At 46.9% G+C, this 27,369-nt stretch overlaps 2 protein-coding genes across 24 annotated transcripts in view; one reads left to right on the top strand and one right to left on the bottom strand.

Moving 5' to 3' along the window:
- SGCE (sarcoglycan epsilon) overlaps positions 1–8,514 on the bottom strand; it is a 70,213-nt gene extending 61,699 nt beyond the window's left edge. For 9 of the 20 annotated variants that reach the window (XM_051852985.3, XM_008261717.5, XM_017344310.4 and 6 more), the window contains exon 1: positions 8,376–8,507. In XM_051852985.3, coding sequence (XP_051708945.3) covers positions 8,376–8,484 — 109 coding nt within the window. In that variant the 5' untranslated portion in view covers positions 8,485–8,507. Of the gene's footprint in view, positions 1–8,375 lie in introns of all 20 variants that reach the window. The other 11 variants (XM_017344312.4, XM_070059428.2, XM_017344314.4 and 8 more) reach the window with 2 other exon arrangements.
- A 144-nt stretch (positions 8,515–8,658) lies between these two features.
- On the top strand, positions 8,659–21,113 carry PEG10 (paternally expressed 10). 4 transcript variants are annotated; one of them, NM_001292089.3, is given in 2 exon segments: positions 8,659–8,934; positions 14,917–21,113. In NM_001292089.3, coding segments are annotated over 1 exon segment (2,274 nt in total). In that variant the 5' UTR covers positions 8,659–8,934; positions 14,917–15,049; the 3' UTR covers positions 17,323–21,113.
- Positions 21,114–27,369: the final 6,256 nt, after the last annotated feature.

Genomic DNA, 27,369 nt, shown 5'->3' with positions numbered 1-27,369 from the left:
TTCATAAGTAAGTCGTACATTCTCATTATAATGCACTGTGGTAGCAGAATCAGCAAGGCATAAAATATAAAAGTCCCTTCTCACATCCCCATTGCCGTTTGGCCAATGCTACCACATAGTATCTGTTCTTAATATTGTCTTTGCATCTTTTCACATCCTATGTGGATGCAAACACGTGTGTACAGATACACACAGACATAAACACATCAGCTCTTTTCTTACATAATATGACCCCACCTTTTCCACTTTGAATAGTGTATCTTGAACATCTTTACCCGATTCCACATTTGAAGGTGGCACAAGTTTCTGTTGTGTGCCTCAATCACCATCGGATTATCATCTCCTCAAACTCAGCCTGTCCAATCCAGGATGCATGATCTATCCCCTAAACTCCGTCCCTCTTCCAGCACTCTGTATCCTGTGAACGGCTTCCCCACGAGCCCTAATGCAGATGTCAGAAATCTAGAAATCACCCTTCGTGTCACCTCCTGGCACACTCCATCCCAGACTCAATCCAAACACACTCCTGCTGCTTTTCACCCCTCAAAATGTCCCTCTAGTCTTCCTCTCACCACCTTCAACCTCGCCCAGGAGGTCACAGCCTCTATTTCGGATAACTAATGCAGCCTTCACACTGGTCAGCCACATCCATTTGGACTCCTCCAACTCTTTATTCACAAAGCCGCTAAAGGGCTCTTTTTGAAATGCAAATCTGATCTTGTCCTGCTTAAACCCCTCCAAAGATTTCCCTTGGTCTTCCCTTAAAGAATAAACTCTTTGAGGTGATCTACCGTGTCCTGCAAAATTTGCTCAAGGACCCAAGACCCAGTGCACAGAACTGTCAGCACTTTCTACTTGCCATTCTCCACCTGCCCCAGGGCTTCCAGTAAGTGCTCCCTTTTCACTCCGAATACACCTTCTCTCCTAACCTCACCACCATTTACCCCTCCTTGGCAAAGCTTTTAATCCTTTCCTGCAACTCCTATACCATAGCGCTTCTCCCCGCCACCCCCACTGGCCAAAGCCTTACTCAGAAGTTCTAGTAGAGTCTGTCCCATTTACTGTAATTTTAAACGCACAGTTCTGTATGTAGCAGTTGATTCATCTTTATGAAGATTAATCTTCAAAAAAGATTACCTAATTAATCTTTGTCAGTTCTACTATTGTAAAACGCTTATGCTGGCTGGGATGGTGAATTCCCCAACATCTAACACAGGGTCTCAAATCTAGTCAACAGTCCCCCAAAAATGAATGAACAAAAGAATTATTAATTCATCCACATGACCAAGTTTTTTTCACCATTCGTCATGCGACCACCAAAACTGCAGTAAAACTTCTCTGTATCTTGGAGCACTTTCATCAGTGTATCTGTGAGATAAACTTCTATAAGTGAACCGGCTAGAACAAAATCATCTTGCATTTCAGATTCAGAAAAACACATGTAGCAACCTGCTTGGCTTCTACTTCCGCAGTACCAGTCTTTGATTAGAATAAACTCTGTAACTATAGAAAATGAAGGATGTTAAAGCTGTACATTGACTATTTCACAGGAGAGAAAACTCGATGCCATTTTGCCAAACGGCGAGAAACATTAATTTGTTAAGGAGAGAACTTAAAACAAAAATGTCCAGGCTAATTTTTTGCTCTTCTTCTGCATTCCAAGTAAAATTGCAATTGTATGCCTAAGCCTACTGACTGAAGAACCATGGAACTACAATAGTGCATTTTAGCTGCTAGAGGAAAATTAACTGTGGTCCCCTCTTTCAAATTCACAGTAAACCCCCAATCTCCATGATAATCAAGGTGGTGACCAGATGAGTGAGGGAAAAGCTAACGAACGGAAACAATTTACACTGAGGCTGACTAATTGCCAAATATTTTTGAAATAAGCGGCTTCATTTATCAGAAAAGAGTCTGCCTTCTATGCCACAGCAGATGCCGTGGCGATTCCCGTGGCACACGATGCCAAAGCTCTATTATAAAAATCTGATTAGTCTAAGGCAATTAGACAGAAAGTGAGATGTGCTAAAGATGAGTGATTTTTAAATAATAAAATACATTTCAACGGTTATTGAGTAAATATAGCATAAATATCCTCAGATGAAGATATAAAAAACATTCTACCGGAGTGACTTAAGAACAGTACTTTAGCTTTTATTAACACACTAATATTCCTGAGAATATAACAATAATCACACCAGCAACTAATGTCTTGGTGCTACTTATTTATTTCCCAAGGTAACTTCTTTTTTAAATTTTAAAATGTCAGCACAGGGATTATTTCTTCCCCAACACCAGAGCGAAGCGAACACTGCATTCAAGGAACTGCAAGTAGCCGCCTGCAGATCAGGTGAGTGCTGACAAGCCAAGACCTCACTTTTGAACATTTCTCTCTCAGAAACACGAGCTCAGCCCAGGAACGTCTGCAGCACCTGCCACCACCAGGAAGCAAGCCATCCTGAGCAGCCAAGTGTACTCTTGCAACCCCACAAAAGTGCATGGCACTTTTGTAAACCATACAGAGAATAAGGAAAGAAGAACATTGTTCAACATTGAAAATACACTTAGCATGGTCAGAATAAGAGTGATTGAATATCTGATCTAACAATCAGGGTGCGGGAGAAAGTTCTGGTTGTGAGGCAGGAGTGAAAGGCGCAGAGAAAAGTTGATCAGAAAGGTCTCTCTTCACACCTCCTGCGGCAGAGCCCCACAGTTTGCAAGGCTCCAGGGTGAGCCTGGCTTCGGTGATGTTGGAGGTGGGGTTCAGGATGGAAGCCATGGGTACCCCACAAACTCCCTTTGAGCAATCCCATTTTCAAAGTTAGATACTGTAGTCAAGAGAAACAATCAACGGGCAGATGGACAAACAGAAAAGAAAAGTCTGCCCCAAGGCATGCTTGAGACACTGAAAATGTGGCCCCTAGGTAGTGAGAAACCAGGCCAGCCTGAAATGGAATGAAGTTAGAAGAGCAATGGGGAAACTGTTCCTTTCCAGGGCAAGGTTTTATTTTGCTATTAAAAAGCTAAAAAGTGTAACTCTGAAGTATTGCAAGAAGGGGGGGAGGGTGTTCACAAAAGCCAGAACTGCCCGTGTTTCCCCCTTGTGGGAAGGAGTAGCCAAGGACTGAGCTGTTCTGGCCAGGCAGCAAGCAGCCAGCAGCGTGTAGCCAGCAGCCGGCCAGCAGCCAGCCTGCCTTCCCTTCCGCCTTGGGCACCCCCAGCACCCGCGATTCTACTGGCAAAGACTGCAGGAGAAAGCAGGAAACCCCTGGAAAGTAGCATGTTAAGGTCAGAGTACTGCGCAGGGAGCAGAAAAAAATACACATCTTGTTTTCTTCTCAGATGTTCATGTTTGAAATGGAAGAGGGGGGAGAGAAGCAACTAAGTTCAATTACCCTGTTGCAGCTACTTCCAAGTTGTAAGAGATGAGCCTGCAATACAATAGGACCTTTCTTTCTAGACAGTGTTTCAGAAACAATAAAATGTTTCCATCAGAGGTATCTCTGCCTACCATGCCCTTCAAATGAAAGATTCATTGCAAGAAATGTGACTATTTCTGATTATCTTTTGAAAGTTCACTCCTTGTGCTGCCTGTTAGAAACGTCTCAAGCTGAAGTATGTGCCTTTCACCGGCTGAGGCCAGCGCAGCTCTCAGGAGCGAACGAAGAGCGCTTGCAACTCCTTCTCCAGCTAAACACTGCCAGACCCTTTGAGGATACCCCCATGACAGGACTGCCAGACCCCTTTCCCACTCCCACAGACTGTTCTGGAAGTTGTCTAATTTGTCAACGTCTCTCTTTAAATCTGACAGCCAGAAATGGACACAAGACTACAGATGTGGCTGATTAGAGCTGGGTACTATTAATTTCTGAGACATGGATCCTTTACTATTACCAGAGTCGAACTCTGAATTTATTTATTTTTTGCAGTCATCTCATGCTGCTGGTTCATATTAACCATCTTTTTCCTAAAGAACTGCCACCATACAAAGTCACCTCCTTTCTTCCACACCGATGGATAAGGATGCATTTGCTGCTGCAAAGTCTCTTTGCTTTTGGCACAGCATTGCAGCCTATTTGAATAGTGCTAGCTCTAAATTCTGTAATCTGTTAGCAACAGCTATCCTTTTCCCAGCCATCCATGGATTTTAAGACCAGGCTTCTAGATCTTCATCTGAGTAATTCATACAAATAGTGAGGAAGAGAAGACCCAGGGCAAAGCTGTGTGACCCTACAGGGATCATTCTTTGACTCAAAGCCAGTGACCCCGACACCTGGCAGGGGGCTCGTCCAGCCTGCCTTGGGTTCACGCAGCAATCCTGCTGGTCTACACACCACCTCACACCCAAGAGCAAGCTGCAGCCTTCACAAATGCTTTGCTGAAAGTCAGACTCACTTATCTTTCAAAACTAAGTGTAAAATATTGACATAGATTAAAATTACAGTAATTTCAAAATGTGCATGCATGCGGAACAAAGTGTGGAAGGGCCGGAGCCTCTGTGAAAATGCTTGTTCTAGCAGCAGTCAGTGGACACTGTTTTAGGAATTTTGTTTGCTTCTTTTTATTCAAGACTGTCTTCAATAAAGTTTTAAACTTCAAGACACTGGAAATTATGTAGAGAGACTCTGGCTTGGAAGCAATCCATGAGAAAGCTTTCGGAGCACTGAGACTGAATCTGATCCTACTAACCTGCAAACCCTAAACAGAAAAGCAGTCTATTGAAGAGACTTGTTGATCCCTAGAAACACCAGCCTTTTTTTATTTTGCATTGTTGCTTCAGGCCTAATGTTTCTGGAAATTGGGGAGATGGGAAACCAAGAATTGAAACCTGAAGCTTAGAAAAAGCCTGGAGGGTGTGTGCATGTGTGTGTGTGCATGTGTGTGTGTGCATGCGTCTCTGCTGGAGAGGATGGGAAGAAAAAAATCATCATGTTGACATTTCTATGAAGCTCTGGACTAAAAGAGAGCAAAGTGTGAAGGGATTTTCTTTCTCCAGCCCAAGAATCTGCAACAGTCATATATACCTAATTCACCTATTTACATAGACACACAGTTGACACTAAGAGTAGGAAATGAGGTGACAGGACACCCATTTAGGCGTTTACAATAGAGAACATGGAAGGGTACACTTTAAGGGATTAGGTAGAGCAAGTGTGGACAATAAGTAAAAAAGAGAAAGAAACCTAGTGGCTGGCTGTTATGGGAAAGAATGTAATCCAGAAATACAGCACTGAGAATATCAAGTCATCTGAATAGTTGAGAATTTTTTCACAAGTGAGGATTTCTCAACTGCCTCAGAACTCCTATTGAAGTATGATTTTCATCAGTGGGAAACTATTGCTAGAAACTAGATAAATGGTATCTCTCTCTCTTTGAGGTTGTTTCTAACCAGTTCTTTCCTGATTGCAGTTCCTTGCTATTTTCCGTATTTGTGAGATTAATGAAAGTTCCACTCTGCTTAGAAATAAAATTTGTCTATCGTACTCAGCTATGTTTAACACATGAGGTAGACCAACAGCTTTCAGATTTATGGCAAACTCTCAAAAATTGATAAAATGATCAATCCAAAGTCAAGTTACGATTTGACAATTTAAAATTCTTCCTAGCCTAGAAAAAAATTTTACCTACCATGCTGGAAATTAGGTCTAATGTAAAAGGTAAATCAGCAGGCTCATAAATCCACAGCAAATTGTCAGTAAAAATGGATAAAATGTCCACAAAGTCCAATCATTTGACATGTGAAAATTCTATTTCCACTTTGAAATACAAGTTTCCTACCATTCTAGAACTTAAGCTAGATACATGAGGGGGATCAACAGCTTCACAGATATATAGAAAACTGTCATAAAACAGGCAAAATGTCCAACTATAAAGCCTAGTTATTATTTGATAAATGAAAATCCCACTTTTCTTTGAAACACCATTTTCCTATCATGCTGGAAGTTTAATGTAGGCGATAAATCAACAGCTTCATACATCCACAGTAAAGTCTTATAAAAATGGATAAAACGTCAAAACACAAAGCCCAGTTATTATTTGATCCAATAAATAATGCACATTAACCTCTTTTTGCATTGCATGTGCAAAACGGATAAGAAACAGTGAATACTAGGAACAAGTATCTTAGAAAATCCAAAATTCACTCATATATTAAAATTTAAAAGTTAAAAATTCTTGGCTATTTTTTAAAGTTGCTATTTTTGTCTGAGACAACACAAAATTTTTTATCTAAAATACCTGCCTATTAGTCTTTTTGTTTTTATTTTTAATATTGTTTTATTGATCTAGAAAACAAAGTTGTTTTACCTAAACTATTTACCTACGGATGATATTTATTCCACGCAAAAATTCTAAACAAAGTGAATTTATGTAGTGGAATTGAAAACACAAGGAAATGTACCAAAATGGTAACTGTTTGTTAGAATAGTGGAATCGGAAGAAATGCTATTGTCTTGCGGTTTTAAATGTTTATGTACTGAGATTATTTATTCGAAATTTTAATTATAAACGTCCACAGATACTCTCTCCTTGAAAGAAAACTGCACATTTAATGGTACCTGACATCTAAAGGGATTTGGAAAGCAAATGATTGAGTTACCTGGATCCCAGTTTTAATTTCTAGAAAGTATAAGCACACAAAACCCTACGAAAATATGTGTCATTGAGCTGTCTGTGGATGCACAGAGAAGTCCGAAAGACTGTGATCTTCACTGGCATTACCACAGGGTAAAGAGGTTACAGGTGATCTCATTTTCTTTTTTACCGTTTTCTAGGTGTCTTCCCTGGAATTCAGTAAAATAGGTAGGGATTACCATTATGGTAACAAAATACTAGTAAAACTTTTTTTTTCTTTTACAAAAAAATCCTAATTAATATTTTGAAATGAGTAACACAAACTGGTTCAAACTTTGAAGGTCTTGGGATAGATTTCTTAGGTTTGAATTTTCCCTATTTTCCATCTACACTGGTTTTTAATCTCACTTTTTAGGGAAAAAAAAAAAAAAAAGGATGAGACTCCGCTAACACCTAAGTGAAGTAATTTGGGATTAACAAACAAATCGGCAGGAGTCTGCCAGTGAGGCGGCGGCGCGGAGCAGTCGCCTTAGGAACCTGAGAAATCCTGGAGCGAGTCCAGCTTAGAGAACCAGGTCAGGTGCCTCGGAGGCTGCATCCGAGGGCACCTCGTAAAAGCACGGTTTTCCGCCGTGGGCGCCCCTCGCTCCCACGCCGGCGGGCCGCGCCTCGCGCGGAATCTCCACCAAGGGGCTGGGGTCCGCGGCGCCGGGCCCGCCTCGCGGAGCAGCCCGCGGGGAGCCGCACGCTCGGCTCGGCCCTCGTCTCCGAAGCCAAGCGGGCTCCGCTGCAGACCCTGCGGGTTGCCCCGCACCCCTACTCCTTTCCCCGGGACGACCGTCACCGTGCGGTTCTCCCCGCGCGCGGCGCCGGGCGGTGCGTGGATGCGACCGCGCGCGGAGGCTTGAACCCTCCTGCTCCTCGCTAACGTGCAACACCCAGGCGTTTCCGCGCATCCACGCACGCAGACACTCGGGGCTGCCAGGCTTCGGGGCTCCCGCACCTAAACGCACGCATCCGCCCCACGCGATTCGCGAAAAGGCGACGACGTAGCGGGGAGAGCGAGATTAGCGCGGCTGCCTCGCAGGCGCCTCCGACAGGCCGGGGCCGGGCGCCCCGCGGCCAGCCGAGCGCCCCGCAAGCATCCACAGCTGTGCTGAATCGTCTCCGCTTTCTCAAAAAATCGTGCGCGCGGCGCCCCTGGCCCCGGCCTGGCTGAGCCCTGACCTCGGCGCCCTCGGCGGCTGCCGGCGCTGCGTGACCCGCGTCCCTGCCCGAGAACCGCGCTGGGCACCAAGGGGTGAATTCGGTGGTTGTAATGTCCCTAATTTTAGGGCGCTCTCGCTCTTTCTCTCTCTGTCGGTCAGATTTAAAAAAAAAAAAAAAAGGAGATGGGGGTTGGGGAAGATGTGCGTGTGCAAGGCCGATGCAGGTCCACGCCCGTTTCCTTCGGCCCGCAAAGCCCCGGCTGCGGGGGAGCGGCCCCCGCCCCAGGAACGGGGGGCAGCGACCCCCGGCTCCGGGCTGTGGGCGTCGGGGAGGCCCAGCGCGTGCGGGGGAGGGGCGCCAGGCCCGGGCCAGGGAGCCGGCGCCCGCCGGCCCAGGGAGGGGCGCGCGGGGACGAGGCCAGGGGTCGGGCCTTTGGGGGGACGCCCTGGGCCCCCCGCGAGAGGGGCGCCTCGGCCCGCACGAGGGGGGCTGGCGCTCCCAGGCCGCGCCCAGCACCCGCAGCCCGGGCGGGGGCGGGGGAGGCGGCGGCCTGCGGGGCCCCGGGACCTCCCTACCGCGCGCAGGCCACTAACCTGTAAGCAAGAACGTGCCAGCGGTCGTGGGGCTCATCCTGCGCGCCCCGCGACCCCGCGCCGTCCACGCCCTGGGGTCTCCCAGCGCCCACCACCGGGGAAATGGCATTCTTGGCCTGGCTGAGGCCGGCCGTCCTCGAGTCTCCCTCCCCTCCCTTTCTTCTTTCCTCCCAGCGTGGCCAGTTCAGCATCAGCATCCCGCACCCCCCTCCTCGATCCCGCACTCCCCCTAGCGGCGGGCCCCCGAAGCGGGACGGCGCCCCCGCCCCTCCCCCCACCGCCCCCGCAGCCCGCCGCCCTCCCCCCGCCCGCGGAGCACGCCGGGATTGGGCGCCCCCTCCTCGCCTCAGCCAATATAAGGCGCGCACTCGGCGCTCCGGGTACACGCGCTTCAACTTCGGTTGGTGTGTGTCCAACAGACCTTGCCGAGACCCCCGACCCAGGAGCACCGCGGAGCCGGACCCTGCGCCTCGAGACCCCTCCGACGAGTGCGCTCGCGGCCCGAGCCCCCTTGGGCTGCTGAGCGCCCGTGGAGCCCGCGCTGAGGAGACCACGCGTGGTGAGTATGCGGTGAGGACGTCTTCTTTTAAGCTCACCTTCGTCCCCACCCCGCGTCCCTTCCGACGCCCCCCGTCCTCGTCTCTCTCCAGGGCAGCCTGCGGGAGACGGAGTAGCGCCCCGCGGACGTCTCCCCGCGCTCCGTGTCCCGCCTTCACGGCATTCGGTGTCGGCACGCGAGTCCACAGACGGACGGACGCGAGCTGCGTGGACGGACGCGAGCTGCGTGGACGGACGCGAGCGAGGTCCTCGAAGGCGCCACCACCGAGTTATGTGCAAACTCCGTGGTAGCCGCGCGCTGGGTGTTGATGCCGCGTGCGTGGCCGCGCCGCGGGTGTGAACCGCAGCGCTGCGCGGGCTGCGTGCAGCCTGCACACAGGTTTTTGCGCCTGGACATCGCGCCCGCGGAGCGCAGGCTTGCGGGAGCGATGCTGTTAGCGCCGCAGCGCGCCGCCCGCCCGCCCGCAGAGGTACATGAGCTGCGGAACATTGGCGCCGAGCCGGCCGCCCCTGCAGGGGCCGCTGCCGCAAGGGCGCGGGAGCTGCCGCGGTGCCCACCCCGGGGGCAGCGCGAGCCGCGGCCCCTCGGCCGGAGAGCCCAGCGCTGCCCCTCGCGGAGCGGCTCCCGCCGTGTCTTTCCGCGAGGTGGTTCTCCCCTCGATACTGATCTCCAGACAAAATGGAGCCCCAGCCGGAGGTCGGCGTGCAGCGGGGTGCCCGTGCCGCGCGTGGAGTGGCGGGGCGCGGACTCTGGGGGAGGCAGAGTGGGCTGCCTGCTTGCGCGTGTCTAACGTGAGTGGTGGCGGACTTGGCGCGGCGGCGCGAATTGGCGGCCAGCAACAGTTTGTGGAAACTGTCGCTCGTGGGGGATCGGGGGTGACCACGGTTCTTGCTTCGTGAAATGAACTTGCAGGGAGGGGTTTGGGGAGGGGGCTCCTGGGGAGGGCGCGGCGCCCGGGCTCGGGCTGCCCCGCCCATCCGAGTGTGCAGGCTCTGCAGCAGTCAGGTCGCGCTTCGCGCCTCCCTCACCGGCGCCTCCCCGGACGCGCCTCCCCGGAGCGCGCCTCCCCGGAGCGCGCCTTGCTGGCCCCGCCTCCTCAGCGCCAAGTCCTCAGAGCCCGCCTTCCCGGCCGCCCTGGCCCGCCCCCTGGGGGGGCTGGCCCAGACCCTGCCTCCTTGTGCCCCGCCCCTGGCCCCGGCCACGCCTCCCTGTGCCCCTCCCCTGAGGAGGCTGGCCCAGACCCCGCTGCCCTGGCCCGCTCTCTTGGGGGGAGCCAGCCCAGACCCCGCCTCCTTGTTCCCCACCCCTGAGGAGGCCGGCCCAAACCCCGCCTGTCCCTGTGCCCCTCCTCTGAGGAGGCTGGCCCAAACCCCGCCTATCCAGTGCCTCTCTTCTGAGTGGCTGGCCCAGACCCCACCTCTCTCCCAAACCCCTCCTCTGAGGGGGGGGGGTGACACAGATTCCCCGCCCTTCAAAGCTTAGGTCCTCATTGGACCTGCCTCTGCGAGGTAGTCCGTAGTCCAGCCTCCCCTACCCCGCCCAGATCTCGCTTGCGCCTGCACAGTGAGAGCCACTGGCCTCCCCCCGCCCCCAGCCAACCCCTTTGCGCCTGCGCGACCTCACTGCCTGAGCCTGGCTGCACAGCCCTGCCCCCCTGCGGTTTCTCTGTGGTTTTGCCTCTTGTCCACTAGTGTCTAATAAACGGAATGAATGAGAACAATTAACAACAGTGGTAATTATACTTGGCATCCATGAGCACTTTTAATAAGTGCCTGGCATATATCGAATAATATAATTTCACAACTTAAACTCCTAATGGTGAGTTTCAGGGGCAGCGTCTTCGCTGACATGGCTGCTGCCTCTACAGGACATTAGCCAAATGTTTTTACTACCAATTAAAAATAGAATTTTAAAGACGTTCATGTTTAAGACACCAGTGGACCTCGCGGAATCGGATGCCGTGATGGGTGGAATGAGGACGCGTTTGCGCGTGTCTGCGGGCGCCGCGGCCCCGGCCTCTGAGGGCTCTGAGGCGGTCTTGTGTGCAGTTTTTACCTTGGAACGCCAGGGGGTTGGCCCTGGCTAACTTGCCTACATTTAATAAATGGTGCCTTGCACATGGTAGGCATTCATTAAATATATGTGAATGACCAGAGTCAGTCGGTTGCGTTGGTGTCTGAAGGTCTTTCCTGGTTTCTTGTTCCTAAGGTATTCTCGCTCTCTTGGGTTCCCTTGCTTGTCTTATCTCGCTCACAATTAACAGTGTGCTTTTTAAAAAGAGATGTTTTTGAATTTTAATAAGTGGTAATTATATAATAACTTCCAAATAATTAGCTTTTTTCATAAAAAGCTAATTATTTAAATATTCCAAATATTTAAATATTCCAAATAATTAGCTTTTTTCATAAAAAGCTAATTAAGCTTTGTCCCAAGTGATTAGCTTTTTTCATAAAAAGCTAATTTAAATTTGGGCAACTGGATTATTAATGATACATACTGGCATTTAAAATTGGTGTGATGTAAAGTGGTTACATTACAAAATATAGATTATTTTGGCTGGCATAATTAAACATCTGTATAAATCAAATGTATTGCCAGTAAGATGTACCATGTGAAAATTATGTTTCTAACTGAATGAAACTTGAAAACCTGGTTCTATAGATTACAAAATTTGAACCAGGACTTTGTTAAGGGGGAATTGGGCGCACTGGCTCCCAGAAGTCTCACTTTTCTCCCTCTGTGTCTCCAACAAGCATACAATCTATAGAAAACATATGTGCTTATAATAGCAGCTTCAAATTTCCTTCCTCTTTGCAGATTCTTTATCTGCATATTAAAGAAGTTCAAAATAATGGTAAAATATGCATATCATAGAATTTGCATGACACAAATAATATACATGGTACTCAAAAAATTCAGATTTCAAAATGGAAAACAACTAATAATTGGTTAATGAAATTCATTTCCTAATGGAATATTTATGAATGGTGATTTTGGGCTTCTATTGCTTCTTAGTGTGTTTGGAAAATAGAAAGTTTTTAAATTGATTATGAAGAGTCAGTAATTAATCAAATGTGTATAATCCCTAAATAAATAAAGTAAGACAAATTTTTATTGTATGTAAAGATGGCATTTATCCCAGGCAGCTTGCTTGATGTAGTGTGTCCTTTCTTTCTTCAGGAATGGGACCTCTTGACCTTGTTTTTCCAGTCCTGCCTCCCCTTAAGGGGAGTTTAAGGAGCCATAGTTTTACCATGCAAATAAAGGCAAAATGCTCCTTTTCCTTGTCACACCTTTAACTTCTGGTGCCCAGTTGCTGTTTAAATATTTTTTTCTACTTAACTATTAACCTGCCTACCCACTATCCTAGATTAACCTGTAAAGGTTCAACCATTCTGCTTTGGACAATTAACTGTTTTTAGGATTTAAGAGTCCTATCCTAAAGTTGCCAACTGTCAGGTCATGCCAGAGACCCCATATTGGTGAAGGTCAGGGATCTTTAACTGGTGACCTCGCAGGTCAAATTATAAGGACTTGAATTTGTTTGGCCAGTACTTAATTGAAACCATTTTTAAACTGAATATCTATGGGGGGGGGGGGCATGTATCCCCAAGTTACACAGTTGCTGTCCCTCCTTATTAACTCCAGCCTCTTCTCACTTTTAAATGACTTTTTTGTACATTAAAGGCATTTGAGTTTTTAATCCTCACTGATTGTTTTTGTTTCCCTAAACAGAATAGTGATTTCTTAATGTATTGTCACTTCTGTCCCACATTGTTTTTTGCAGATGTTAAAACCATTGTACCTAGGCTCCAATAAAGTCCACTATGATTGACATGTAGGTGGTTAACCTTCCTGACTTGGATCAAGCTGCATCAGGCTATGCTGTGATTGCTCCTTAGGAAGCCTTGTTTCTGGTTTGAAAACATGAATGTCTAGATGATAGAAGTGACACCTTAGTACCTTAGTCATATGATCTGTGCCTAATAATTGATTTTAATAGGACATTAAAATTTTAATTTAATAAGTAAAAATTGCATTATGTTTTACTTTACATTGTGTCACCAATACAGTTGTATTTATGTAGTTGGATATGTGACTGAATGTATTTATTTGCCTTCTAATGTTTTCTAAACTTGAATATTTGATCCTGAATATTAATTATTCAACTAAAGTCATTAAGTAGCCAGGGTAACACTGTTAGAATAGCACAGGAATCCGTGCCCCTTGAGGACCTTGCTCTCTGGAAAGGCCATTCACCAACAGTGTCAGACAAGGGAAAGTGTCAGACAAGGGAAAGTGGCTTCCAGGAGGGTCCAACAGGTTAGGAGGGGTGGGAGGAAAAGGGAGGAGGGGCCATTTCTCTACAGCCAGGGACAGAGCTGATGAGCAAAAGGCATCATGTTTAATTACCACCCCACCCCTTTAATTCTTGACCCAACTAGTGGAAAAACTAGTGTATTCCACCTAACTTCCCTAAATAAAAACTGTTTGTCTTTTTTGGCTTTATGTAATTTATAAGGTGTCCATTTTTGCCTTAATGGGTCATAGAGGGGCAAGTTGTATTTTAAAACTTTTTGCTAGAAATTTTAGACTTTTAAAATTAAAACACAAACATTTATATACTTGTGTTAGGTTTCTAAACTTTTGCTTAAAAGTTATACATTTTTAAGTAAAGAAATTCTAAACTTTTAAAATTAAGTTAGAAAGTTTGTTAAACTTTTAGAAAGTTTGTGAAACTTCTAGAAAGTTTGTGAAACTTCATGGCTAAACTTCTAGAAAGATGGCAAACATCTAAAAAGTTGGCTAAACTTTTAGAAAGTTTTTTAAACTTTCAGAAACTTAAACTTTTTTAATTAAAGTTTTTAAAACTTTTACATGTTATGTTTCAAACTTCTAAGCTGTTTATTATTTAAGATTTCCAAACATGAGATTTGAGATCATTGAACTTTTAAAATAATTAAATCGCTCAAAACATTTTACCCTCTTTTCAGGAAGTATACTGGCAGACATTGTGTCAGGATCTGTTGCTGTGTGACTTACTGTCATCACAGGCAGGCCCCTAAACCCCCACCCCTCACCCTCACCCACCCACTCAGCCCTTAGGGGAGCAGCCCCTCCCTCTTTATATAGGAAGTTGCCTTTCCATTTTCCAATTAGTAATTTTATTAAGATCAACTAAACACCATTGGATGTTCACTATGTGATTTACCTGCATTATTTAATTAAAACCTCATAATCACAAGTTTGAGGTATACTATTATTGGGCTTTGTCCCATTTTATAGCCCAGCCCTTCCAATGAGGCATCAATTAATAGTTATTGAATGGCTACTTAATGACGAGGCAGACTGGCATATACATATTTCTACTGGGTGTCATTTCTGTCCCATAGAGAATTCTCTTGGGCAAGTTAAATTGTGGTCAGAAAAGTCATTAGTCTTGTGGTTTTGGTGGCAGTGTGGTGGTTTGATTTGACAGTCACTTAACCTTTATACAGGTGGACCAGGGTCGTGACCGCAGGCCTGATGAATACAGGAATCCTGATTGTAGTACCCCCTTCTTTCTTGTGGTTCCCTATCAGTTGGGATTTTAACTGGTTTTTGCGGAAGTTCTCTAGTTGCAAAAAGTTATTTTGGCTTTATTTTGCATAATGTATGAGGTGTCCGTCTTTGCCTTGGAAGTTTCTTGGTCTGTTCCCTCGAACACAAGTGCTTGTGTGGGGTGTGCCAGGGTTCTTGTGTAGTGTGTAAAAGCGTGCTGGGTTGATGCGGTTTTGAGAGGAAAAGGTCACTTGGCATCCAAGGGTGGATGCCTGTTTTAAAACTCTCGTCCTGATTGGTTCCTTCTTTCTCTTTTCTTCAGGAAGTGTGTTTTCTTTGATATTATTGACAGGACTAAGGAGAAGTTTCAAACTTAAATCTTTGCATATGCGCTGCTTTGGATGTGTATGTTGAATTTTGTACCTTTATCTTCACTTGCAGAAATAAGCGGGTTTTGAAAACAAAAAGGAGAAGGGGTGCACGTGGAGGCCAGGATCCGGGCCTCCATCCTCACAGGAGCGAAGAGGCAGCTGGGAGTTCTCCTCCCACCACCACCACCACCACCACCGTCGCCATGGGTCCCGACTGCCCACCGCCTCCCCCTCCCCCTCCCCCCAACAACAACAACAACAACAACTCCAAGCCCAGCGGCCACAAGAGCCCCTGCGTGCCCAACATGACCGAGCGGCGGCGCGACGAGCTGTCGGAAGAGATCAACAACCTGCGCGAGAAGGTCATCCGGCAGTCAGAGGAGAACAGCCAGCTGCAGAGCCAGGTGCAGAAGCTCACGGAGGAGAACAGCACCCTGCGTGAGCAGGTGGAGCCCCCTGCTGCCGCCGAGGAGGAGGCCGAGGACGACGAGCTGGAGCTGCGCGGGGCCGCGGCAGCTGCTGCCCCGCCACCCCCCGTGGAGGAGGAGTGCCCCGAGGACCTCCCGGAGAAGTTTGATGGCAACCCGGACATGTTGGCGCCCTTCATATCCCAGTGCCAGATCTTCATGGAAAAGAGCACCCGCGATTTCTCCGTGGACCGTGTGCGTGTCTGCTTCGTCACCAGCATGATGACGGGCCGTGCGGCGCGGTGGGCCTCAGCCAAGCTGGAACGTTCACACTACCTGATGCACAACTACCCCGCCTTCATGATGGAGATGAAGCACGTCTTCGAAGACCCCCAGCGCCGGGAGGCCGCCAAGCGCAAGATCCGCCGTCTGCGCCAAGGCATGGGCTCGGTGGTCGACTACTCCAACGCCTTCCAGATGATCGCCCAGGACCTGGACTGGAACGAGCCCGCGCTCATCGACCAGTACCACGAGGGCCTGAGCGACCACATCCAGGAGGAGCTGTCCCACCTGGAGGTGGCCAAGTCCCTGTCAGCGCTCATCAGCCAGTGCATCCAAATCGAGAGACGGCTGGCCCGGGCGGCTGCGGCGCGCAAGCCCCGCTCCCCGCCGCGTGCGCTTGTGCTTCCCAACGTGTCAGGCAACCACCAGGTGGACCCCACCGAGCCCGTGGGGGGCGCCCGCATGCGCCTCACCCAAGAAGAGAAGGAGCGCCGCAGGAAGCTGAACCTATGCCTCTACTGCGGCACCGGTGGCCACTACGCCGACAACTGTCCTGCCAAGGCCTCCAAGTCCTCGCCGGCGGGAAACTCCCCGGCCCCGCTGTAGAGGGACCTTCAGCGACCGGGCCAGAAATAATAAGGTCCCCACAAGATGATGCCTCATCTCCACACCTGCAAGTGATGCTCCAGATCCATCTTCCGGGCAGACACACCCTGTTTGTTCGAGCCATGATCGATTCTGGTGCTTCCGGGAACTTCATCGACCACGAATACGTCACCCAAAATGGAATCCCACTGAGAATCAAGGACTGGCCAATCCTCGTGGAAGCGATCGACGGGCGCCCCATCGCGTCCGGCCCGGTCGTCTACGAAACTCACGACCTGATTGTAGACATGGGAGACCACCGAGAGGTGTTGTCCTTCGACGTGACTCAGTCTCCCTTCTTCCCCGTGGTCCTGGGCGTACGCTGGCTGAGCACACATGACCCCAACATCACCTGGAGTACCCGCTCCATCGTCTTCGACTCCGACTACTGCCGCTACCACTGCCGCCTGTACACGCACCTGCCGACTGCGCCACAGCCGCACCTCTACTACCCGGTGGACGGCTACCGCGTGTACCACCCGGTGCGCTACTACTATGTGCAGAATGTCTACACCCCAGTCGACGAGCATGTCTACCCAGACCACCGGCTGGTGGACCCCGGCATAGAGATGATCCCAGGAGCGCACAGCATCCCCAGCGGGCACGTGTATTCCCTGTCGGAACATGAGATGGCGGCGCTGCGAAACTTCGTGGCCAGGAACGTGAAGGACGGGCTCATCACCCCCACCATCGCCCCGAACGGGGCCCAGGTCCTGCAGGTCAAGAGGGGCTGGAAGCTGCAGGTGTCCTACGACTGCCGCACTCCGAACAACTTCACCATCCAGAACCAGTATCCTCGTCTGTCCCTCCCCAACCTGGAAGACCAAGCCCATCTGGCCACCTACACCGAGTGTGTACATCATGTGCACTGCTGCCATTCTTGCCATTCATGCCATTTTTATCATTTGTGCCAAAGGTGCCATTCGTACCATGCCTACCCTTCGTACCCAGCCTACCCTGTGGGCTACGCCTGGTACCCAGTGGGCCGAGACATACAAGGAAGAGCGCTCTACATCCCTGTCATGATCACCTGGAACCCGCACTGGTACCGCCAGCCCCCCGTGCCGCAGTACCCCCCGCCGCAGCCGCCGCCGCCGCCGCCGCCGCCCCCGCCGCCGCCGTCGTCCTACAGCTCCCTGTGAGCCCGCTCGAGGCCGCGGGACCCCCGCCCTCCGGGCCTCCTCCTGTCCAGCTTCCCCGTCAGTGACTGTGTGCTGAAGGCGGCCGCCGGTGCCGCAGGTCAGGCATCGGCCAGCGCCTGCCCGCTGCGCTCTGCCCCGACTGCCATCTCGCGGGAGTCCACCTTCCAGCCTCCGTCACCACCCGGATTTCTAGCTGCCAAATTCTGAACCCAGAAGCTGACCCCACACAGGAAATGCTGACTTCTCCGAGGAGGGGGAGCGGAGGAGGAGGACAGGACTTCTCGCAGTTTCGGTCCTCTGAGTTACACCCCTGGAGGACCCGCGCCTTATGAAGGAAGCCGCATTTACTGGTGCAGTGGGCAGAGGCTTCCGTGATGCTAGTGCTGCACCTTCAGAAACTTCACCTTCTTCGAGCTCCACGTTCATGGTTCCGTTAATTCTCAAGGAGCAGCAACTCGACCGGTTCTCCCAGGAGCGGGCAAAACCCCTGCAACAGGAAACACCTCAGGCCTGGAAAGGAAGTGCTCTATCAGAGACTCTGGCGCGTTAAGAGTGTGCCTTCACACCCTGGTGCAAATCACACGTACCCAAGAACTCTGGCTCGACACAGCATCGACACAGCATCGTACCATCACCACGCCAGGAACAGCTTCCACCAAGCGTTCCGTGTCTGTGACGTGTCATGACCACCTCTCAATGACGCGCGTGGGCCGAAGAACAGCGAGTGGATAGGACTCCTAAACCCTGTACCCAACTCTTAAGAGACTCAGAGTTCCTTGTTTCCAACTTTTAGTGGTCTTTCAGAGGGAGTTTTCACGAGTGTTGGTGACGGGTTGCAACAGCAGCAGCTTACAGTTTTGGAAACATCTATCTGTGTGTCTGCCTCCATACGCATCTGGGCATTCCATCCTCAGTTCCCTCATTGGACTGTACCATTTTAGGATGCTGAGAGAGGGGCAATGATTTTGCACTCAGACCCACACTCCTGTACAAGGGAGGGATGGATGTCTTTGAGGAAGAGAAATTGTCTTGAGAATACTGACCTTCCTGGTGAGCTTTTTCATTCAACAGGGTGACCTGATGTAACCACTTTGAAAGGATCCCTCCAGGTGATGGAGCCAACATGAAGCTCTCAAAAATTGGGTGAAAGGCCTCACACACAGCTGTTGCCAATCCAGTGACCCCTCTGGTGTCAGCTGGACGCTCTGTGCTAACCTGGGACTGCCTGACTTCTTTAGCCTGGTCCCTTGCTATTACCTTGAAGTGTTTGTCTAACCTCTTTGTGTTTGATTCTTTACTACTGCCATTAACCCTGATGCAGGATTTGTGTCATCTTCCTGCTTGGTTGCTGAGACTTCCTTTTGCTGCCTGGCAAAAGAAGAGGCCGGCTTCAAGGAGCGTGTGTTTGAACACACAGGCCTCCCATTGCCAACAAGCAGTTTGAGCAGTAGAAATAGTATCGCTTACCTTTAAATTGCTGCCATGAAGAGGAGTCTGATGGTGAAGTTTACTTTTTCATCAACATCCTTCACATGTGTATTGCCCCCCTTTCCTCCTGCATGTTTAAATACTTTGAGCTGTAGTAGTGTACCCTCAGCAGTGTTTTCAAGTGGTGACTGTGCTTTCGGAAATTTCCATTGAATTACAAAGGACTAATTCTTATTGAGAAATTAAGTAAAAAGGACGGTGTAGCTTTGCATAAAGTGTTAATTTACTGTGAATTTCTTACAACACTGTGAATGTGTGGCTCCTCAAAACTGAAGTATTTGTACAATTGTTTATCTTTAATCTTTTAATATTAAGTATTTCAATGTATCAATTGACCTTTAAAAATCACAGAAAAAGGACCTACAAGTTCAGTGAGGAAGCCTAATTGGCTACTTGTTTAATCTAAAACCAGTTTCCCTTTTTTCTTCAATGGAATTAGAAAGCTTGTCCCTCATGTGTTTAGAGTAATTACCTTTAAAATGGTGCATTTGTGCTTCTGGACTATTTTGAAGCATTACTTCAGTTTACCTCAAATCAGTCCATCCTCCATACATTTGAACTCAACACTGTTCAGTGTCAGACTTAACAGTTGTTGATTGACTTCAAGCTGCAGAGTGCCCAGACACCGGCCTTTGCCTGCAGCACCCAGCCCCAGCCCTGGCATGTGCACACAGACATTTGCCATCACTACAAGCAGAAACCTAGAAAAGTTGGCCAACGACAACAACCGTCAGGGAGAGCATGCTGGTATGGGTTAACTGCCCCCAGACAGTCCCTGGCACATGTTTGGCTATTTACTGAAGCTTGTGATGGACTTTCTGGCAGTGTGTACAATGCTTTATTGCTGTGATCTATAAGTATTAGAAATTAAGGATAAGTAATCTTAGATTTATTGTTCTATGATATTGACATTTTGACTAAGTTTCCTTTCAGTCAATTCACTTATTTTGTTGCTATTGATCAAATTAATATTAATTGGATCCTTTAAATTTTTGGGGCATTTTCCAACAAAGATGCCTTTTTTCATAAGAAAGGAGAAAAGCAAAGGATAAATAAAGAAGTTAGAAAGGGAGCAAAATAAAATATGAAGGCAATGTACAAATCAAAACATCAGAGTTATTAAGTAAACCAGTGATCAAGTCTTTGGAAAACAAAACTGAAATTAGTTGACTTTTGGCTAACGTGTACATTGATCATTAATTAAATCAAGGTGAAAGAAGAACTCAGTGCTCCCATTGTTAAGCAAGCCTAGAGAGAACTAACTAGCTTAGGTCATCATGCTAGGATATTGAAACAGGAAGTTTACATACATTCATGAAGGGTCAATTTAGTTTGAGTAATGAGGTATTTGTCTTAGGTTGATTAAATCATGTGAGGTACTACAGCAAAGTTACAGATGCACAAAATAAGAGGGGTACATCTATATGGTGCAGTCTGGCATTTTGTTGAAGTTTGCAGGTACCTCTTGGACTCCTGAATTGATCTGGTTGTCATCGCCACAGACGTCCAACATCGGATACAGTTCCAAGACTGGCAACAGAGGACCTCCTGCTACAGAGTGAAGCAGTAATGAAGGACCACCTGCAGAAAGAAGGCGCCCAGCAGGAACCAAGGAGAACACCTACCTGATTGAAAGTTCTTTGTTGTTTCAGATTGTAGAATGCTTTTGAATTGGTCTGTGGAAAACTGCATTGTTTTTATTTCTTTATGTAATCGCTTTAAGTAGTAGGGGGATATATAATCATAATTATGTTACGGTGGGAGGGATTTGATCTTAGGTGGGTGGGTTTACTTAGAAAGTTAGGATTTTAGGATTATGTCATGTATTAGATATCTCAATCAGTAGACATGTGTACTTGCAACCTTTTACCCTTTCTGTCCTTAAAGATTTCCAATAAATTTGGAGGAAACTACAGGGCGATCAACCTATGTAAAGTGAATTGGACGTGGATAAAACCCTAATGAAAGTTCAATGGTGATTTGATTAATAATTCAATAGAGGCCCTAGGTGTTAAGCTCTAGGGATCACACAGTGAGACTTAGAGGATGTCCAAATACCCTTGAGAAATTGTTGCCAGAATGATAAGTGGATGGTCAAGATTCATGGAAATTACAGGAAAGTGATGAAAAAAGCCCTTGTTTTTACCCCTGTCAGTAGCCCTCCTCCTTATTAGCACCCCTTCCCCCTCCAATCCCACTTCCTTCAAACCATTGCTGTATTCTCTTTACTCTGTATTTCTATTTGCTAACATTGTATTGCTGCCATAATAAAAATTTCAATAAAGATTTAGTGGTTAAGTGCACACTGTGTCCTGATCATTTCAGCGTCCACCAGTAATTTGGGAGGGGACTGGCAGAATGGGGTGGGTGGGAGGATGGGAAAGGGGTGGGGAGGAAGAAAAGAGTTTATAAACAACACATCAGTCACACAACCCAGGATCAGTTGTGTGCCCAAGTACTGTAGCAGATCAACTAATTTATTTTAGATGCAAAACATTAACATCTAAAATAAAGCCACCAACTAATGGTAACTCCAGTGATATAAAAACACTTTGTTTTTAATATCATTTTCAGTTGGAATACTTGACATTAATTGATGGAGGATCGAGTGGGGGACATTAGGGAATAAGAAGAGGGGGTGGGGTAGAAGAGCAGTAGGGGAGAGGGATGGGAATGAGGGTGAGAAGGGTGGGGGTGATTGGTTGGGATGGAAGTGGTAATACAAGGAACACATCAGTCACACAACCTTGGATCAATTATATACCCAGAGCACACCAGGAAATCAACTAATTCATCTCAGCTGGAAAGCATTAGCTTGTAAAATGAAGCTACCAACTAATGGCAGCTCCAGTGACACACTAAAACATGCTTCATTTTTAATATTGCTGTCACTTGGAATACCTGACATTAACTGATAGGGAGAGTGGGACAGTGCAGTGGGGTTTGGGGATGGGGTAGGTGGGGCAATGGGGGAGGTTAGTGGGAAGGGAAAGAGGGTGGGAAGGTGGGAGTAGCAGAATGGGTTGGGGGTGACACATCAGTCACACAACCCAGATCAATTTTGTACCCATATACTCCAGCAAATCAACTAATTCATTTCACCTGCAAAACACTAATATATAAAGCACAGCCACCAATTAGTAGAGACTGGTGATGTCATGGTAGAAACTTTATATTGTGGAGATGGTGGGACCATGGGAAGGGTGGAGAGATGGGAGTGAGGGTGGGAATGGTGATTGGAAGTGATGATACACAGAACACATCAATCACACAACCCAGATCAATTGTCTACCCTAATTCTCCAGCAAATAACCTAGTTTACTTTAGCAGTAAAACACTAATATAAAATACAACCACAAAATAGTAAAAATGAGTGACATCATGTAAGGAACTCCATAATAGTTTCATTTGTAATCCTTCATATTTATTAACAGTATAGAGGGTGGGTCAGTGGGGGCGTTTTATAGGGATGGGATGAGAAAACGGGAAGGGTGGGGCAGTAGGGGCATGGGAAGAGCAAAAATAGGGAGTGGGGTTGAGTTTGGGAAGGGGGATGGTGATACAAGGAATACATCAATCATACCACCCAGGATCAACTGTAAACCTGGAATACTCCAGCAAATTAATTAACTAATTTATTAAGTAGCAGAACATATAAAGTCAACCTGGTGGCATAATGTTAAAACTTTTTAATAGCAATTTTATTTGGAATAATTGAGATTTATTAATAGGAGTAGGGAGGATACGACACTGGGGACAGTGGGGAGGGTGGTGATGGGGGATGGGAAGAGACAGTGGTATAGTGAGGAGTGAGGGAGAAGGAAGGGGACAATGGAGACGGGGAGCAGGGAGACATGGGGGAAGAGCTAATTGGGAGGGTGGGAATAGGAGTCAGTTTGGAAAGGGGTGGTGGTATAAGGAACATTTCAATCACACAGTCCAGAATATGCCAACAAACTGTTTATTCCACTGCAAAACATTAATATCTAAAATAAAGCCACCAACTAATGGAGACCCTAGTGACAAAATATAAACAACTTCATGTTTAGTATCAGCTTCTCTTGAAATACTTGAGATTAATTAGTAGGAGTAAAGACTGTGGGGAGTGAGGGGAGTGGGAGGTCATGGGGGAATGGGAAGAGAGGGTGGGGCTATGGGGAGACTGGAGAGGTGGGAATAAGGATGGGAAGTTTGGGAGTGGCGGTGACTTTTGCTTGGGGCTGTTGATAGAATACAACCCAGATCAATTATGTATCTGAATACTCTAGCAAATCAACTGATTTATCTCAGCTGCAAAACATTAGCATATAAAATAAAGCCACCAACCAATAGTAACTCCAGTGACACAATAAGACACACTTCATTTTTAATATCAATTTTGCTTTAAGTTACTGATATTTATTAATTGGTAGGGAGGTTGGAAGAGTGGACAGAAGAAGAGGGGTGAGGGAGGCAGGGTAGTGAGGAAGGTGAGGGGACAGGAAGAGAACAGGCAAGGGGAAGAGTGACTCTGAGTTTGGGATGGGGTAGAGATTCAAAGAACACATTCATCACACTGTCCAGGATCCATCGTGTGCCCAGAATATGCGAGGAAACCAACTACTTTATGCAAGTTGCAAAACACTGAAATAAAGCCACTTATTAATAGAGATGAGGGACATAAGAAACTTTAACTTTCGTATCAGTTTCACTTGTAATCCTTGAGATTTAATAATAAGGGTAGAGAGGGTAAGATTGTGGTGGGGGAGGAGGAGGGGAATACAGTAGGTGGGGGTGAGTTTGGATTGAGGGTGGTATAAAGAATGCATCAATCACACAACCCAGAACCAATTGAACACTTAGAATTCTCTGGCAGATCAACTCATTTATTTCAGCAGTGAAATATTAATATGTAAATGAAGTCATCAATTAATAGTGATTCCAGTGACAAAAATAGCAAATTTCATTTTTAGTATCAATTTTCTTTGGAATACTTAGAATTTATTTACAATGAAATGGGGGAAGATGAGAAGATAGGAAGAGAGGAAAGGCAGGGTGGGGCAGTGGGGAGGGTAGAGGGATTTTCAGAGGGTGGGCAAAGTGGAATGGGCTGAGTTTGCAATGGGGCTGGTATAAGAAGTGCATCAATCATATAACCCAGGACCAGTTGTATACTCAGAACTCTCCAGGAAGTCAACAGTTCCAGCTACAAAAATTAACATGAAATAAAGCCACCGTTTGATAGAGACTAGAGACATAATGTGCTTCATTTTTCTTACTAATTTTACTTGGAACCTTTGACATTTCTTATTAGGAGTAGGATGGTCAGATGGTGTGGCCAATAGGAAGGAGGAGGGTAAGGTATACAAAAGGCATTGCAGATGGTATGAGATGGGAATGAAGGTGGGAAAGGCATGAGTAGGGGTGAGTTTGGGTAGGGGATGGTGGTATAAAGAACACACTGCTTGAGATCAATTATATACTCTTAATACTCCAGAAAATAAACTTATTCCAGCCACAAAATATTAACATAAAAACCACCAATTAATAGAAATATAATGTTGTAATGTCAATTTTACTGGAAATACTTGAGCTTTGCTAATAGAAGACTATAAAACATTAGCAAGGACTTAAAGGAAGACATGTGAAGTAGAGTGCAGATATGTAACATTAACATAGATTTATTTTTTATGCCAGTTAACACTAAAATAATATCAGGGTGGCAGTGAAGTTCATCTAAAGAAAAAGTGGCAACAAGGGTCCATGAGGAACTCATCCAATTAGATTTTGAAGGTTAGTGACATTCATCAGAATTATAAAGTAAAAGGTTGTGTGTGAAAAAATCCCAAAGTGTGTCAGCCTCCAAGAGTTTCTGGGTCTGTGGTAGTCATATAACAGTGGTACACTGGGAAGATGGTGACTGCAAGCAAAGATCTGGAGCTGATGGTGGAAACACAAAACTGAAAGCTGTTTCCTCTCTGGAACAGACTGTTCATCCAGCCCTTAGTTTACAGACTACCATCGTGCGCACAGTTGTGGGTAGAGTTGAAGAATTTAGGAATGGGGGCCCCTGGCCAAGAACCACTGAGCTATTAAGGCCTGCCAGGAGTTTACATATAATTTAAACAATATGGTATAGAAATGACTAGCCAGATCACTTGGAAAGAGAAGTACAATTTCCTATTCATCCCTGCTTTGTTCTACCTTCACTTCTGGCCCCGACTTCTCACGGTTTGGTCCAGAATATTAAACTTATTTTATGCAGCAGTGGCAAAAGGTATGATGATAGCAAGTGACATAAAGAATCCCTTTTGTCCAGTGTCCTAGATGCCGGTAATTAAAACAATTGTTTAAAATGAGAACCACATCGTGTTAACTTAAAACAGCTTTAAAAATATTTTATTTGGAATTCAGAATTACAGCGAGAGAGAGAGAGAGAGAGATTTTCCATCCATTGGTTCACTCCCCAAAGGGCCACAATATCCAGGGATGAGCCAGGCCAGCCAGGAGCTTGATTTGGGTTTCCCATGTGGGTGCAGGGACAAGCGTTTGGACCATCTTTCATTACTTTCCCAGGTGCATTAGCAGGGAGCTGGATCAGAAGTGGAGCAGTGGGGGTTCAAAATTGGCACCCATATCAGATGCTAGCATAGCAAGCGGCAGCTTACTGCACTACAGCACCAGCCATGATAAACAGCTTTTAAAAACATATAAAAGCAATTGAATACCTTTTCGAGCTGAATCACTTTTGATCTATACCTTAAAAATACACAGTGGGGTGGGCATTGTGGTGCAGCATGTTAAGCTGCTGCTTGGGATGCTTGTATCTCATAATGTGCCTGGTATCAAGTGCCTCCTTCACTTCTGATTCAGCTTCCTGCTAATGTACCTGGAAGCCAGCAAATGATGGATCAAGAACTTGGGTCCTTGGGGCCGGCGCCGTGGTAGAGTAGGTCAATCCTCCACCTGCGGCGCCAGCATCCCATATGGGCACTGGTTCTAGTCCCGGCTGCTCCTCTTCCAATCCAGCTCTCTGCTGTGGCCTGAGAAAGTAGTAGAAGATGGCCCAAGTGCTTGGGCCCCTGCACCCATGTGGGAGACTGGGAAGAAGCTCCTGGCTTCGGATCAGCATAGCTCTGGCCATTGCGGCCATTTGGGGAGTGAACCAATGGAAGGAAGACTTCTATCACTGTCTGTAACTCTACCTCTTAAATAAATAAAATGAATCTTAAAAACAAACAAAAAACAAAGAACTTGGGTCCTTGTCATCACTTGGGAGACTGGGATTGAGTTCCTAATTCCTGATTTCAGCCTGGCCACCCAGGATATTTCAGTAATTTGGAATGGAACAGCAGATTGAAGTATTTCTCTCTCTCTCTCTGTCACTCTCGCTCGCTCGCTCTCTCTCGTCTCCCTTCCTCTCATTCCTCCTCTCCCTCTCCCCACCACTCTGCCTTTCAAATATATAAAAATGACTAAGTAAACTTTAAAAAAAAACCTTTATTTAAAAATAACAAATTTCAGACAAACCAAGCAGTATGAGAAGGAAGAAGAATGTATTGGTATGGTAGCATAAACAAAATAACCATCAAAACTAACAAATGATTTTTAACTCACAAAGAACTTGCACAACAGAATGGAACATATTTGGTACATAACCATAGAATCTTATTAATAATTGCCTTAGCTCGTTTGGTGTTGCTGTAACACAATACCTGGGGCTGAATGCTTTTCAAGGAAATGTGCTTGACTCGAAATTTCGTTGGTAGGAAAGTACAAATGCCTTGGTGATGATGTCTGGTGAGGGCTCCCTGGATGCATCATACACAGCAAAGAAGCAAAAGGGTAAGCAGGCACGGGCAAAAGAGCCGAAATACATACAGTAGCCTCCTTTGTATCAATCTGCTTTCATGGTGACTAACCCAGTCCCATGAGACCTCAACCAAGTCACTCCAGACAGCATCAGTCCCTCCCATAGGTACTGCCCTAAGCTCTCACTATCTCCCTCACTACCTCAATTCTGTGATATTGGGGCGTTAAACATCAACATGAATTTCAGTAGGGGAGAACCACAGTCAAACCACAGCACAAACTTATTACCCAAAGCACCTGAGACTTTCCCTGAGCGAAATTAACATTCAATCCCCATCTTTTCCTCCTTTTCTGGTTTCTTTGAGTAAATGCAGAGTAGAATCTAGATGGATGAGTAGACAGATAAATAAATGTATGTGCTCAATAATAATCTGTTGATTTTTTTCAGTGTGCAAGGCAGTAGGCTATGTTTTGAGGGATACTAGACTGGACACAGAACTTGGCACAGTCATCAAATGTACCTGACAAGTGGGCACCCAGGGGTTCTGCAGCCATGGTACCCCAACTGCTCTTAGGCTCTGTAGGTGCCCAAATCATTTGAGAACAGGTACCATTTAATTATTATTTGGTGCAAAAGATATTGCATAATATTTGACATTTGAGTGTCTTCCCTACATAGGTGTCTCTCCAGGGTGCAGGGAGCTGGATCAGAAGGGGAGCTGGGACTCAATCCGAGGCACTCTGATATGGGATGGTATCCTCAGCAGC

Source organism: Oryctolagus cuniculus, chromosome 16 (genome assembly GCF_051225735.1).
Source record: "Oryctolagus cuniculus isolate XC-2025 breed Fujian yellow rabbit chromosome 16, ASM5122573v1, whole genome shotgun sequence".
Taxonomy (NCBI): domain Eukaryota; kingdom Metazoa; phylum Chordata; class Mammalia; order Lagomorpha; family Leporidae; genus Oryctolagus; species Oryctolagus cuniculus.
Note: the sequence above shows the minus strand (reverse complement) of the source record. Positions and strands in the feature narration are given on the sequence as shown.